Source organism: Schistocerca americana, chromosome 3 (genome assembly GCF_021461395.2).
Source record: "Schistocerca americana isolate TAMUIC-IGC-003095 chromosome 3, iqSchAmer2.1, whole genome shotgun sequence".
In the NCBI taxonomy this organism is placed as follows: domain Eukaryota; kingdom Metazoa; phylum Arthropoda; class Insecta; order Orthoptera; family Acrididae; genus Schistocerca; species Schistocerca americana.
Genome location: NC_060121.1, coordinates 347595034 through 347611356, shown reverse-complemented (window position 1 = coordinate 347611356; position 16323 = coordinate 347595034). Strand labels below are relative to the sequence as shown.

The following is a 16323-nucleotide window of genomic DNA, read 5'->3' as shown; positions in this document are numbered from 1 at the left end:
TTTTGCTAATCAAGGTCCGCGCGATGTACGTTGTTATATCATACTACTGAATTGTATGAATGTATGATCTGTTCTTTCGGATATGTCTGAAAGAACAGACACCACGCATTTGTGTAACTGATTCGCCTCGATGGGCAATGAATCCACAACCTTCAGTGTGGAAGCTCATTTACGTTCGACCTATAGCGGGAATCTAAGTTCAGCGAGCAAGGAGGACATGGGTAGGTGGCGCTATGTGTGAGTGTGGGTCAGCCGGGGAGCGTGCCGAGACAGTCTGCGCATTTCCGATACAGACCGTGTGTCGGAGGTGCAGTGGTTAAAGCAACTGCCTAATAAGAGGAGATCCCGGTCCTGGTCGGGCACACATTTTTCACTCATCGCCGCTGATATCGTCTGTTCCTTTCCTTTCTCCCCCCCCCCCCCCCCTCCTCACCCCCCCCCCTCCCACACCATCAATTTACATAACACTACTGAATGTACTGTAGGCTACACGACCTACATGAATGTAATGTGTGGGTTGTTTTCTGTGTACTTATTATACGTCCTGTTGGACTGCAGAACAGTTTTATTGTACACCTTTAAATTTTTTAAAGTTCTACCAGGCAAACTCAGAACAGAAGCCTAGTGTGCCAAACAGAATGTCAACAACAAGTACTGCCATTGCAACAGATGTTGGGCACGCGGCGAGCATTGCCACACAACCCCCAACCTAGGACGGCAAAAATGCAAATGTTGCAGTACTGTATAACAAGGCACTGTGGAGTATAAGCAACTTCAATGCCAGAGCGCCACTGGGAAGTCAGACGTAGGGAGAATGACATAAGCCGTCGACTCAGAATAATAAGTAAATTAACACAAAGAGGCAAGTAGCGTTGACGGGATAGATACCCGAGGGAAAATGTGCTCTTATAACACGAGACACCGCGTCCCAGGCACAGACTCAGCCGTTTAAATAACGAAACTGTCAGGGCTCAAAAAGACACTTTTCGTCGTGCTGCTATTCTGTGCAGTTCTCTAGAACCAGAGAGAATGACAGTCTGTTGAGTTCCAGTGAAAACACAACAAGCTGAGCGATGATGGCCTCTCTGTCATCCAATTGCTAAGTTCAGCACCGAGATGCAGCCAACCTGATGCAAACCATGGATAGGTTAAAGTTAGATTTAGTGGGAACTAGTGAAGTTCGGTGGCAGGAGGAAGAAGACTTTTGGTCCGGTGAATACAGGGTTATAAATACAAAATCAAATAGGGGTAATGCAGGAGTAGGTTTAGTAATGAATAAAAAAAATAGGAGTGCGGGTAAGCTACTACAAACAGCATAGTGAACGCATTATTGTGGCCAAGATAGACACGAAGCCCATGCCTACTACAGTAGTACAAGTTTATATGCCAACTAGCTCTGCAGATAATTATGAAATTGGTGAAATGTATGATGAGATAAAAGAAATTATTCAGGTAGTGAAGGGAGACGAAAATGTAATAGTCATGGGTGACTGGAATTCGAGAGTAGGAAAAAGGTGAGAAGGAAAGAGGAAGCCGTCTGGTAGAATTTTGCACAGAGCACAACTTAATCATAGCTAACACTTGGTACAAGAATCATAAAATAAGGTTGTATACATGGAAGAATCCTGGAGATACTAGAAGGTATCAGATAGATTATATAATGGTAAGACAGAGATTTAGCAACCAGGTTTTAAATTGTAAGACATTTCCAGGGGCAGATGTGGACTCTGACCACAATCTATTGGTTATGAACTGTAGATTAAAACTGAAGAAACTGCAAAAAGGTGGGAATTTGAGGAGATGGGACCTGGATAAACTGACTAAACCAGAGGTTGTACAGAGTTTCAGGAAGAGCATAAGGGAACAATTGACAGGAATGGGGGAAAGAAACACAGTAGAAGAAGAATGGGGAGCTCTGAGGAATGAAGTAGTGAAGGCAGCAGACGATCAAGTAGGTAAAAAGACGAGGGCTAGTGGAAATCCTTGGGTAACAGAAGAAATATTTAATTTAATTGATAAAAGGAGAAAATATAAAAATGCTGTAAATGAAGGAGACAAAAAGGAATACAAACGTCTCAAAAATGAGATCGAAGGAAGTGCAAAATGGCTAAGCAGGCATGGCTAGAGGACAAATGTAAGGATGTAGAGGCTTATCTCACTAGGGCCAAGATAGATACTGCCTACAGGAAAATTAAAGAAACCTTTGGAGAAAAGAGATTCACTTGTATGAATATCAAGAGCTCAGATAAAAACCCAGTTCTAAGCAAAGAAGGGTAAGCAGAAACGTGGAAGGAGTACATAGAGGGTCTATACAAGGGCGATGTACTTGAGGACAATATTATGGAAATGGAAGAGGATGTTGATGAAGATGAAATGGGAGATACGATACTGCGTGAAGAGATTGACAGAGCACTGAAAGACCTGAGTCGAAATAAGGCCCCCGCAGTAGACAATATTCCATTGGAACTACTGACGGCCGTGGGAGAGCCAGTCCTGACAAAACTCTACCATCTGGTGAGCAAGATGTATGCGATAGGTGAAATACCCTCAGACTTCAAGAAGAATATAATAATTCCAATCCCAAAGAAAGCATGTGTTGACAGATTTGAAAATTACAGAACTATCAGTTTAATAAATCACAGCTGCAAAATACTAACGCGAATTCTTTACAGACGAATTGAAAAACTGGTAGAAGCCGACCTCGGGGAAGATCAGTTTGGATTCCGTAGAAATGTTGGAACACGTGAGGCAATACTGACTTTACGACTTATCTTAGAAGAAAGATTAATGAAAGGCAAACCTACGTTTCTAGCATTTGTAGACTTAGAGAAAGCTTTTGACAAAGTTGACTGGAATACTCTCTTTCAAAAATGGTTCAAATGGCTCCTAGCACTATGGGACTCAAAATCTGCGGTCATCAGTCCCCTAGAACTTAGAACTACTTAAACCTAACTAACCTAAGGACATCACACACATCCATGCCCGAGGCAGGATTCGAACCTGCGACCGTAGCGGTCACGCGGTTCCAGACTGAAGCGCCTAGAACCGCACGGCCACACCGGCCGGCACTCTCTTTCAAATTCTAAAGGTGGCAGGGGTAAAATACAGGGAGCGAAAGGCTATTTACAGTTTGTACAGAAACCAGATGCCAGTTACAAGAGTAGAGGGGCACGAAAGGGAAGCAGTGGTTGCGAAGGAAGTGAGACAGGGTTGTAGCCTCTCCCCGATGTTATTCGACGTGTATGTTGAGCAAGCAGTAAATGAAACAAAAGAAAAATTCGGAGTAGGTATTAAAATCCATGGAGAAGAAATAAAAACCTTGAGGTTTGCCGATGACATTGTAATTCTGTCAGAGACAGTAAAGGACTTAGAAGAGCAGTTGAACGGAATGGACATAAGGAAACGAGACACTTAAAGTAGTAAAGAAGGTTTGTTATTTGGGGATCAAAATAACTGATGATGGTCGAAGTAGAGAGGATATAAAATGTAGACTGGCAATGGCAAAGAAAGCGTTTCTGAAGGAGAGAAATTTGTTAACATCGAGTATAAATTTCAGTGTCAGGAAGTCGTTTCTGAAAGTATTTGTATGGAGTGTACCCATGTATGGAAGTGAAACATGGACGATAAATAGTTTGGACAAGAAGAGAATAGAAGCTTTCGAAATGTGGTGCTACAGAAGAATGCCGAAGATTATATGGGTAGATCACATAACTAATGAGGAGGTATTGAACAGAATTGGGGAGAAGAGGGGTTTGTGGCACAACTTGAGACGAAAAAGGGACTGGTTGGTAGGACATGTTCTAAGGCATCAGGGGATCACAAATTTAGCATTGGAGGGCAGCGTGGGGGGTAAAAATCGTAGAAGGAGACCAAGATATGAATAGACTAAGCAGATTCAGAAGGATGTAGGTTGCAGTAAGTACTGGTAGATGAAGAAGCTTGCACAGGATAGAATAGCATGGAGAGCTGCATCAAACCAATCTGAGTACTGAAGACCACAACAACAAAAAGACCCAGTGACCTGTGGGGCGAAGTCACGTCTCGCTGAAGAGGCACTAGTACTTCTTCGCGGCACAGGCTTACACCGGGCCTCCAACCGTCGCTCTACAATTCTGTAAACTCATCACGATAAATAAATGTTCTTGCAGATACCACTGTGTCACTGACAGTTCCGAGCATTCACTGAACCACTCACCCAAACTCCAATCCCAGACTCCTGCTCAAAGCGCAACCCCAGTTCTCCCGGTCGCAACAGTATGCTCTAAAAAGTCCTCTGCCAGATGGCACTACTTAAATCAATAGAAATCAAATGACACTGAGCGGAATTAAATTACTACTTACCGTTACTAGCGTAACTATCAGGCAACACTATTCAGTACACCTGCATCTACGAGAACAGTGATGAGATGCTAAGTTAACGATCGCTGAAATATTTTGTGTAGCCTAATTGTTACTGGAATTATCTCAGCTATTGACACGCTAGGCCCAATACAAACAAATAAAATTAACGAAGCTGTGGAGTATTTCTTGTAGCGAAGCCAGACGATGAACGTATCGCAGGGCCCGTCCTGTATCTCAGCGGCCCATTTAGGTGACCACGTGAATCATAAAAATCAACTGATCATTCTCGTGAAAAAAGCGAAAACCATCTAGATAGTAGTAATAAGCAATTCACAAGTTTTAAACGAATGATTTTTCTTAAAACCTAGAAAAATTAAAGCTTCCGTACAAAATCGATATGTCACCCATGTAATGGGCTATAAGGTAGATAAAAACTTGCGTATTTAATGTGTCAGAAACCATGTGTTACCTTTCAGACCATTAACGAGTTTTCACAAAGGCTTGGATGGGACTAGACAAGTACATCTAATGCGAACCTGAGCGCATTATTTGGAGCTAGTCCAACGACCTGCCACTTAAAACTAAATCGCCCGACTGTACCCAAAAATAGGGGGCGTGGTGAAGTGTCCTGTTTCAGCATTGTCCTGCATCTGCCTTGTATTCAAGTCAGCACAAAAATGCAACTGTACCGACGAAAACGGCGTAATTTCATGTGAACAGTGTGACAGCAAAAGAAACACGAGTTATGTATATGTCCGAGTGGGGTCTGTTATGTAAGACAAGTCCGGCAGAACAGACACTACTCAGACATATACATTTCTGCAAAAGAGAGTAACGGCGTTAATTTCTGTGCGAATGCACAAATATCATTTAAACTCCTATGGGAATTAGGATTTGCGAGTAGAGTGTTTAATGGAGTAGGGTCACTGCATTGCAGCGTGTGGTAAGTTGGGATTTCAGTCGGTTACGGACCGTGTTCAGATAGCCGAAGCGGTTAAGGCCACCGTTCATGAGATGCGGTAAATCTGGGTTCGATTAAGGCGATCATTTAAAATAAAAAATAAAAAAATCCGCTAAGGCCACCGTTCATTATATTCATTAAATCCATGTTCGTGTCCCAGTTCGGCACAAATTTTCAACTTTCGCCATTGCACTACCACAACACCCTCCGTGGCTAGGCATTAGGATTTCCCACCCAACCTTCCCCTTTCCTTCTCCTTCCTACATTTCGTATTTACAATCATAAGTTATGCCGAACTTCGTAAAGTCTTGGTATATCGCGATGGTCATCCAAGAAATGATAGCGTTTCCTAAAACTCGGCTGGTTCAAATGGCTCTGAGCACTATGGGACTTAACTGCTGTGGTCATCAGTCCCCTAGAACTAAGAACTACTTAAACCTAACTAACCTAAGGACATCACACACATCCACGCCCGAGGCAGGATTCGAACCTGCGACCGTAGCAGTCGCTCGGTTCCAGACTGTAGCGCCTAGAACCGCTCGGCCACTCCGGCCGGCTAAAACTCGGTTTAGAGGATTCACAGACAATCGTTGTTTTGAAATGTATGTCAATTCCGTCTGTGCTTCATATTCCAGGAATACGGGGAGGGCCTGAGCCTGAAATGCACCGAAAACTAGTTAATGGAAGTAAAGTAGGTGTAATATTACATGAGCGACTGGCTGTAGACGTAATTCATTTAACATACTGTCACAGTGTTCAACGATATTCTCATTAGACAACCTTTTATAGAAGGTCTGCTAAACTTCCTTGTTGTTAGTGGCATATGCGTATTTACTGTAAGCTGTGGTAAAGGTTGTATGGAGTCACGATACCATGGGTGATTATGTAAATTTTCTGAATACATGAAATTTGGCTTCTTAACCCTTCATTTTACACAATGAGCAATTCAAGAACTAATTATTCCATTAACAGCCTTTCTTACAGCTATAATATTATGAGACGTACATTCTTAGTTTAATAGGGAATTACGCCGTCATTAACACTCTGTATTCGTGCTTTTCGACAGAATGGGATCATATCAGCCATTCCTCACATCACTGGTGGTGCTGGCAATTTGGTATTTGTGTGGTTCACTGGTTTCCTGCTCCGGAAAGGACGCGTGTCCAAAACCTGCACGTTCCGCATTATAAATGGATTAGGTAAGTGCTGGCTGTCTAAAATTTCTTATCTTAGTAACAGCTTACATAGATACTTAGAACTGCAAAGATGTATGCACAAGACATTAAAATACCTGCTGTTCATTATGGAACACACTGCGTAGAGATATCTACAATGTAGAGGCCTAGCAACTGCTATTAAACACGCAAAAAAGGCACGTAAAGAGTTCAGGATATGAAATTAATTTAGTTAACACTGACTGATACCATTGATCACAAAGTGATGTCGCTGAATTTACCTACATCTACATCTACATCTATACTCCGCGAGCCACCTTACGGTGTGTGGCGGAGGGTACTTATTGTACCACTATCTGATCCCCCCTTCCCTGTTCCATTCACGAATTGTGCGTGGGAAGAACGACTGCTTGTAAGTCTCCGTATTTGCTCTAATTTCTCGGATCTTTTCGTTGTGATCATTACGCGAGATATATGTGGGCGGTAGTAATATGTTGCCCATCTCTTCCCGGAATGTGCTCTCTCGTAATTTCGATAATAAACCTCTCCGTATTGCGTAACGCCTTTCTTGAAGTGTCCGCCACTGGAGCTTGTTCAGCATCTCCGTAACGCTCTCGCGCTGACTAAATGTCCCCATGACGAATCGCGCTGCTTTTCGCTGGATCATGTCTATCTCTTCTATTAATCCAACCTGGTAAGGGTCCCATACTGATGAGCAATACTCAAGAATCGGACGAACAAGCGTTTTGTAAGCTACTTCTTTCGTCGATGAGTCACATTTTCTTAGAATTCTTCCTATGAATCTCAACCTGGCGCCTGCTTTTCCCACTATTTGTTTTATGTGATCATTCCACTTCAGATCGCTCCGGATAGTAACTCCTAAGTATTTTACGGTCGTTAACGCTTCCAATGATTTACCACCTATGGCGTAATCGTACTGGAATGGATTTCTGCCCCTATGTATGCGCATTATATTACATTTATCTACGTTTAGGGAAAGCTGCCAGCTGTCGCACCATGCATTAATCCTCTGCAGGTCCTCCTGGAGTACGTACGAGTCTTCTGATGTTGCTACTTTCTTGTAGACAACCGTGTCATCTGCAAATAGCCTCACGGAGCTACCGATGTTGTCAACTAAGTCATTTATGTATATTGTAAACAATAAAGGTCCTATCACGCTTCCCTGCGGTACTCCCGAAATTACCTCTACATCTGCAGATTTTGAACCGTTAAGAATGACGTGTTGTGTTCTTTCTTCTAGGAAATCCTGAATCCAATCACAAACCTGGTCCGATATTCCGTAAGCTCGTATTTTTTTCACTAAACGTAAGTGCGGAACCGTATCAAATGCCTTCCTGAAGTCCAGGAATACGGCATCAATCTGCTCGCCAGTGTGTACGGCACTGTGAATTTCTTGGGCAAATAGGGCGAGCTGAGTTTCACATGATCTCTGTTTGCGGAATCCATGTTGGTTATGATGAAGGAGATTTGTATTATCTAAGAACGTCATAATACGAGAACACAAAACATGTTCCATTATTCTACAACAGATTGACGTAAGCGAAATAGGCCTATAATTATTCGCATCTGATTTATGACCCTTCTTGAAAATGGGAACGACCTGCGCTTTCTTCCAGTCGCTAGGTACTTTACGTTCTTCCAGCGATCTACGATAAATTGCTGATAGAAAGGGGGCAAGTTCTTTAGCATAATCACTGTAGAATCTTAAGGGTATCTCGTCTGGTCCGGATGCTTTTCCGCTACTAAGTGATAGCAGTTGTTTTTCAATTCCGATATCGTTTATTTCAATATTTTCCATTTTGGCGTCCGTGCGACGGCTGAAGTCAGGGACCGTGTTACGATTTTCCGCAGTGAAACAGTTTCGGAACACTGAATTCAGTATTTCTGCCTTTCTTCGGTCGTCCTCTGTTTCGGTGCCATCGTGGTCAACGAGTGACTGAATAGGGGATTTAGATCCGCTTACCGATTTTACATATGACCAAAACTTTTTAGGGTTCTTGTTTAGATTGTTTGCCAATGTTTTATGTTCGAATTCGTTGAATGCTTCTCTCATTGCTCTCTTTACGCTCTTTTTCGCTTCGTTCAGCTTTTCCTTATCAGCTATGATTCGACTACTCTTAAACCTATGATGAAGCTTTCTTTGTTTCCGTAGTACCTTTCGTACATGATTGTTATACCACGGTGGATCTTTCCCCTCGCTTTGGACCTTAGTCGGTACGAACTTATCTAAGGCGTACTGGACGATGTTTCTGAATTTTTTCCATTTTTGTTCCACATCCTCTTCCTCAGAAATGAACGTTTGATGGTGGTCACTCAGATATTCTGCGATTTGTGCCCTATCACTCTTGTTAAGCAAATATATTTTCCTTCCTTTCTTGGCATTTCTTATTACACTTGTAGTCATTGATGCAACCACTAGTGCAAAGTGGAAAAGGGAAAAAGGATAAAATGGAGAGTCCGACATAATGAAGGGTTAAACTCCCGATTCAAGACGAGGTCATGTGGAAGAAGCACAAGCTCGAAATTTTTAAGAATATACAGAGAAATCGGTCGTGCCCTTTCAACGGAACCATCTTAGCGCTCACCTAAGCAGACTATAAAAATAACAGAAGTCCTAACTTCGTTAACTGAACGAGCGATTGAAACTGTAAGTGGGCTGTTCTGTGTCGGCAGCGCTGTGTAGCGCTTTACATTGGATCTCTGACTGCGCTTTCTTTGTAAGAGACTCTGTGGCTGGTCGGACACGTTGTTGGGAGTTAATCGCCAATACTGTTGGGCAGTTGGAAGTTAGTCGCCAGCAGTGACAGAAGTACTGTTGGGCAGTTGGAGGTGAGCAGCCAGGAGTGATGGATGTTAAATGGAAGAAGTTAGCATTGATGTAGGGTAGAGGTCTGAAGTGTTAGCGTAGGCTAACGATCTGTACATATCCAACATTGAAATTAAAATTAGTCATGATTATATATCTTAGTAGTGGATGACAATGATGATTTATATTCGTGTTTGATCTGGACGTCACTTTATTAAGGTAAAAAATACATTATTTGGTCTGCAACAAAATATTTCCTTTGCTAACCACATGCCTATTAGTAGTTAGTGGCTTTAGTACCTACAATCTTTTATTTAGCTGGCAGTATTGACGCTCGCCGTATTGTAGTAGTTCGCTTCCTGAAGATTTTTCTGAGGTAAGTGCTTAATGAAATGTATAGGTTATTGTCAGGATTGCTTCTTATTCAGGGCCATTCTTTTGTATTAATTATTTGAAGTCAGGTTGTAATTTTTTTTGAGCAGTCAGATTGCGTTGAGCTAGGATATTGTGGGTCAGTGTTGACATGATAAGAAAAAGTAAAGAGAAAGTAAGCTCAGTACGTTCAGTTTTACTCAGCTGTTTCAGGATCAAATAATGTAGAAGTTTCATCTTCTCAGTCATTCTGCAGTTTAAGTACAGACACACTCATTTAAACACCGGCCGGGGTGGCCGAGCGGTTCTAGGCGCTACAGTTGGAACCACGCGACCGCTACGGTCGCAAGTTCAAATCCTGCCTCGGGCATGGATGTGTGTGATGTCCTTAGGTTAGTTAGGTTTAAGTAATTCTAAGTTCTAGGGGACTGATGACCTTAGAAGTTAAGTCCCATAGTCTCAGAGCCATTTTTTGAACTCATTTAAATAAAGAAATTTCAGCCGGCCGAAGTGGCCGTGCGGTTAAAGGCGCTGCAGTCTGGAACCGCAAGACCGCTACGGTCGCAGGTTCGAATCCTGCCTCGGGCATGGATTTTTGTGATGTCCTTAGGTTAGTTAGGTTTAACTAGTTCTAAGTTCTAGGGGACTAATGACCTCAGCAGTTGAGTCCCATAGTGCTCAGAGCCATTTTGAAAGAAATTTCAAAACATCTTTCTTTCGAATGCGACGCCAATGTCTCACCACCGCGCCACTTCGCTCGCTCTGATGTGACGAGTTTTTGTGATGTTACTCACAAGTAACCCCTCGAGTGCGAGGTCGCAAAAGGCCAATGAGGATTATGCCAGTCGATGCCCGACATTTTGTCTACCATGCAACCACAATATTGGTTGCTAACGGCAACAGAGGGCGGAACTGGATGTATCCAATGGTGAGCACAGCACGAGGCTACGGAGCATAGTTCAACTGCTTAGTCGAAGAGTAACTCACAGCAGTGCTACAGTGCTAGTGGTGTTAATACAGGGGCAAATAAAAGTGGGCCAGACGAGTGGATACGACTGGACGTGATTGTATGCACATAAACATACACCTTGACCTACAGTTACTTCCAACAGGATCGAGTATCTGCCTAGACAGCAGGCCGAACCTTGGAGCACCTCACACAGTCTTCACGCTTGACAGAGTTGTTACCAGAGGCCAGTCTGGTCGCGGCCCTAGCTGCCCATGCAGATCGACTGACATGTCAGTGTGCGATTACACTGTGTATGAAGCCCTCAACTCTAAGGTGTATTACAACAACCCCCATAGTCTTCAGAACTGCAGCAGAACATTTCAGATGAGACTGCAGCAATTCCAGTACTCCTACTTCGATCCGCCTTCAGCAGCTTGCTGACCAGGGGCCAAGAGCGCAAAAAGATGCATGATGCCCACTTTCAACGTCTGCTTTAGTCAGGTTAGTATTGTATTTCCCTTCCTCTGCTGTTTTTGTTTGTATCCTGGAACTCTGTTCTCCGAGCCACTTTTATTTGCCCCACCCTGTACAAACCAGACCAATGACAACGGTAAACGAAGCAAGCATTGCATTACATCTACAACAAGAGCTGCCGAAGTTGGTATTTCGTCAGGAAGGAACACAAGGAATTTCATAGAGTGAGAAAGGAGCAGCAGATGAAATATTAACGTTTTTGCACGACGAGTCAGTGGAATGTATGGTGTCGTATACGCTCGACTGTGAGGGCAATGTACATGAGGAGTACAATGATGACGCTACGTCCTTAACAAGTGAAAGAGAGACAAAAACAGGTGTCGAATCATGTCGTTCATCATCCTCGTCGGACAGGGAGTCACAAATCCCGTGTAGAGCGTAACGTAGTAAAGGACAATCGTTCTCCAAAGAGCGGATACTAAACACAATTACGTACATGTAAGATCATCCGCAACATAGTATAAATCAATTACGAACAGATTTCGAATACGTCCGCAGCATAAGAAAAACTACGGATATTCAAGGGAGGACAAGAGGCACTTGTTACAAAAACTGGTGTTTCTGCGTTTCCATGACGCTAGATACAATTTACAGACAGCGCACAACAGTGATGTACTGCGTTTTCCACATCAAACCGCGCGCTACGTAGATTACAGTGATTTCAATGGAAGCAGTGGATGGTTGCATAACTTCAGACGGTGCTACAGCATTGGAAGACTTAAGACAACGAAATTTCAAACAAGCATCAACTTGATGATGCACAACAAACTGCGTAATCGGGCAGAAAATTTGTAGATGAGATAAACTAACTTTTCCCATCGTTTAGTAAGGAATTTGTTTTCAGTTCCGACCAATCAGAATATTAAGAGGAAATTCATATGAAAGGAACTCTAGAAATTAGATGTACTAAGAGAGTTGTATCAAGATCAACTAACATCAATGCCTTAACACATTTGTATGCAATTACGTCGAGTGTTAAGATGGATCGTAAATTGGATGGAAAATTATTTATTATGCTGTAAAAAGTCGGAGGTGACCTGCCCCTTACGATTCTTTCTCCTGTGCGTGATCTTGCAAAGGCTGTGGGGAATATTTATGTCACAGAAAGCAAGAGTGGGAAAAAGGGGCATAAGAAAACTACTACTATGGTATGAGCACTGCTTTTGGCCAATAGCTTGTCAAATAACTTGCTTTTTCTTGATTCCTGGTCTGCGTATAAAAATCATACTCCTTTAGAGCAAACTACCCCTCGATAAAAGTGTATGACAGTGTAATTCATACCGTCTGAAACCATGGACAAATTCAGCTCTGGATGTTTGTCTTTTCCGTGCCTATAAAAAATATTATCACACTATCTGCAGCTTTGCCTTAAAGCATAGCCAGTTTCACGATAAGCTCCACGACAAACTGTTTCGCAATCAGTTGCATGCCATCACCTTCCATCAGTTATCATCACCCCGTTACTCCAATATGATTCTACATGAACTCTTAAAAAGTGAATTTCTAGCTGAATGTCTGCACGGTCTGTAATTCCCACCTTTGCTCTTGATGGTGTGAACCTTTGTGATCACTGTGGTACGCCATTTTTCATTTGGTGTTCATGGTGTAAGTTAATGGTTTGTTTTGAACATTTCTTGAATATCGACGATGTCCATTTTCTGAAGTATAATACATATGTCCCATAGAAGATTTATCTCTGCACCTCCCTGACCCTCATTTTTCGTCGCCCTCCTGATGCACATGGTGAGTCATTAGCAGCTAACATTTCTGCTGTAATAATTGCTGACAAAACACTTTCAAATCAGCCTTATTACAGCTTCAACTTGCGACCTCCCGCTCATGGGGTTCAATGTGAGATAACGGGGTTTTTGCTGAACGAGATCTTCACACTGCAGTGGAATGTGCGCTGATATGAAACTTACTGGCAGATTAAAACTGTGTGACGGACCGAGACTCGAACTCGGGACATTCGCCTTTCGCGGGCAAATGCTCTACCACTTGGTCGATATAACGAGCCACCTAAATGATGTTAATACTCGACTCCAAGGAAATTATCGGTTAATTAATATCATGACTGAACTTATTTCCGCACTGCAAATGAAACTTGGGCTTTGGGAACAACAGTTACGAAGAAAAAAATTTCACACATTTTCCTACTTTATCAAAACAATCGATCGTCACATTGGCGGCAGCTATTAAATGCTTGATATCTGACTTGATATACGAATTCTAAAACCGATTTAAAGATTTTGAGAAATATCGTCTGCTTTGTTCTGTGTTTGCTACGGTATTCTCTGTAGTCATGACTTCACTACCGAGACATTTACAAATGAAATTCTGCGAAATACAATATTATGCACAGTTAAAAGGGAAATTTAATCAGGTTGATTTGGAAGAGTTCTATAAAACATACTTGGAGAAGAGGAACTATCCAGCGCCTTACAAACATGCTTTAAAAATTTCAGTATTTGGAAACACTTACTTGTGTGAACAGATCTGTAATCGGATGAATTACACACATCAAAAAAAGTTTTTCATCACTCCGGTTCCCAGAACTCCCGAAGATAAACGTTGACTGTGGATACTGTATCACAGGCACAGTCCCTTTCGCTGTTCAGAGATGTCACTAAACCTGCCCAAAGATGTAAACAACCATGCATGATCAGCGCTTATTAGACAGAGGCGGTCCGACAGCCGGTCATTTCCAGTCATTCCACCAGGAAGGAGATACAAGGCTCGTCTTGTCTGTAGTTGAACCATGCCTCGACGGTCAATACCGTGGTTCGATCGCGTCCGCATTGTTACTTTGTACCAGGAAGGAATCTCAACAAGGGAAGTGTCCAGGCGTCTCGGAGTGAACCAACAGAGAGACAGGAACTGACGATGACATGCCTCACTCAGGTCGCCCAAGGGCTACTACTGCAGTGATGACCGCTACCTACGGATTACGGCTCGGAGGAACCCTGACAGCAACGCCACCAAGTTGAATATTGCTTTTCGTGCAGCCAATGGGCGTCGTGTTACGACTCAAGCTGTGCACAACAGACTGCGTGATGTGCAACTTCACTCTCGACGTCCATGGCGAGGTCCGTCTTTGCAACAACGACACCTTGCAGCGCGGTACAGATGTGCCCAACAACATGCCGAATGGACCGCTCAGGGTTGGAAACAGGTTCTCTTCACCGATGAGTGTCGCATATGCCTTCAACCAGACTATCGTCAGAGACGTGTTTGGAGGCAACTTGGTTAGGGCGAAAACCTTAGACACACTGTCCAGCGAGTGCAGCAAGGTGGAGGCTCCCTTCTGTTTTGGTGTTGCATTGTGAGGGGCCGAAGTACGCCGCATTACAAATATCTGTATAATGTTTTAAACGCTAAAATAAAACGTCCCTAAACGTTTAAATAAATAAAACATCTCACCTGTGTGTTGATGGTGTTGAAAGCACACATCTGAAGTGTTAGCAGGTGGCTGGAAAACGCGTGATGTGCAAATGGCTCTGAGCACTATGGGACTTAACAGCTGTGGTCATCAGTCCCCTAGAACTTAGAACTACTTAAACCTAACTAATCTAAGGACATCACACACATCCATGCCCGAGGCAGGATTCGAACCTGCGACCGTAGCAGTCGCGCGGTTGCGGACTGCGCGCCTAGAACCGCGAGACAACCGCGGCCGGCGAGTGATGTCCCTCCACTGGCTGGAGACTATCTCTTGCGACCCAACATTTTTGTAAGGCACGGCATGACTTCCAGACGTTGTTTAAACATCAACCTCTGTACACAAAATGTTGCTGTTTCCACTTAAATTTTTAAGTAAGATACCAAATGCCCGTGCTCGATTTTAAAATCGCTAAACATCTATACTATAAGACTAAATAACAAAAACGTTCATTCTTAATGTTGAAAACACTACACACACGACTGGCGATGGTGGAGATTATAGTGAAACACAGTAGCCCAACTGTACCACATACACAACTGAGTCAACTTGGATGTCCAGCCATTTTATCAGAACAACGGAGTTATCTTCGACTGTAAAGTCATAGTAGAGTGGGGAGGAATGGGAGGCTTCCTTTGCTGTGCTAGAAATGGCAAATGTCCTGGGGGGGGGGGGGGGGTCGGGAAAATTCTTTTTCTCCGTTGTCATTGGTCTGGTTTGTACAGGGTGGGGCAAATAAAAGTGGCTCGGAGAACAGAGTTCCAGGATACAAACAAAAACAGCAGAGGAAGGGAAATACAATACTAACCTGACTTCAGCAGACGTTGGAAGTGAGCACCATCCATCTCCTCTTGGATGTGGGAGACGGATTGTGGCTGATCTTGACCTTAGGGGGAGGAAGGTAAGGGGTGATGAGGGGAAAATCCTTTATTTGCACTGAAAATGACAGAGGTCCTTTACTATTGTAATCGTGTATAATGATTTTCCTGGAGAACCGAATAAGTCCTACATAGGACCGATCTTAAAAACGCAGCTTTCTCTGTTAATTGATCATTTCCAGAAGGAACCAGATAGAGCTCACATTGATACCACAGTTTTTGTCTTCCATAAAACCTTCGATACAGTTCCAGGCCATCGCCTAATAACCAAAATACATACTTATGGGATATCTGAACAGATATGCGAAGGGACTGAAAACTTTCTATCGAACAGAACACAGTGTCGTTTTCTTAATGGAGAAGTATCTTCCAAAGCAAATATATTCTCTGGCGTACCTCAAGGTACTATGATATGGTCGCTGGTGTTCAGTATATACACTACGCCACACGTCTTTGAAACCCTACCACTTTCTTCCCCTGTGACACAGAAGTCAGAAATTTGGCTCGAAGATGCCTACGATCTTCTTCTGTATCGGTACAGAAGTCGGGCACCCTGCGACCTCATCCTTGAGATAGACGATGGTTCAAGGAGCAAGGTGTCGACACATGAGTAAAAGAAAGGCCGGAGCTCTGAAGCTCACGTGAGATGTAAGGTGGGAAAAGATGTCATAATTGCACCAAATTTCATCACCTGACCAACGCCATAATGCACGTTTCACACGATGGAAAGGTCGTTAACCACTTCCCTGTTAACCATATTTCACTCTTTCTCTCGACGCCTTCGCGCTGGAGATCAGAACAGCGACTCGCTGCCTTTAAAATGATGTTGGTTTCTGATGCCTGGCCG

General features: G+C 43.1%; 1 protein-coding gene across 1 annotated transcript in view; it reads left to right on the top strand.

Annotated features, from left to right (window-relative positions):
• LOC124606650 (sialin-like) overlaps positions 1-16323 on the top strand; it is a 90074-nt gene that overhangs the window by 17877 nt on the left and 55874 nt on the right. Inside the window, exon 4 of the mRNA XM_047138652.1 lies at positions 6369-6501. Within this exon, the coding sequence (XP_046994608.1) occupies positions 6369-6501 (133 nt within the window). The remainder of the gene's footprint in view (positions 1-6368; positions 6502-16323) is intronic.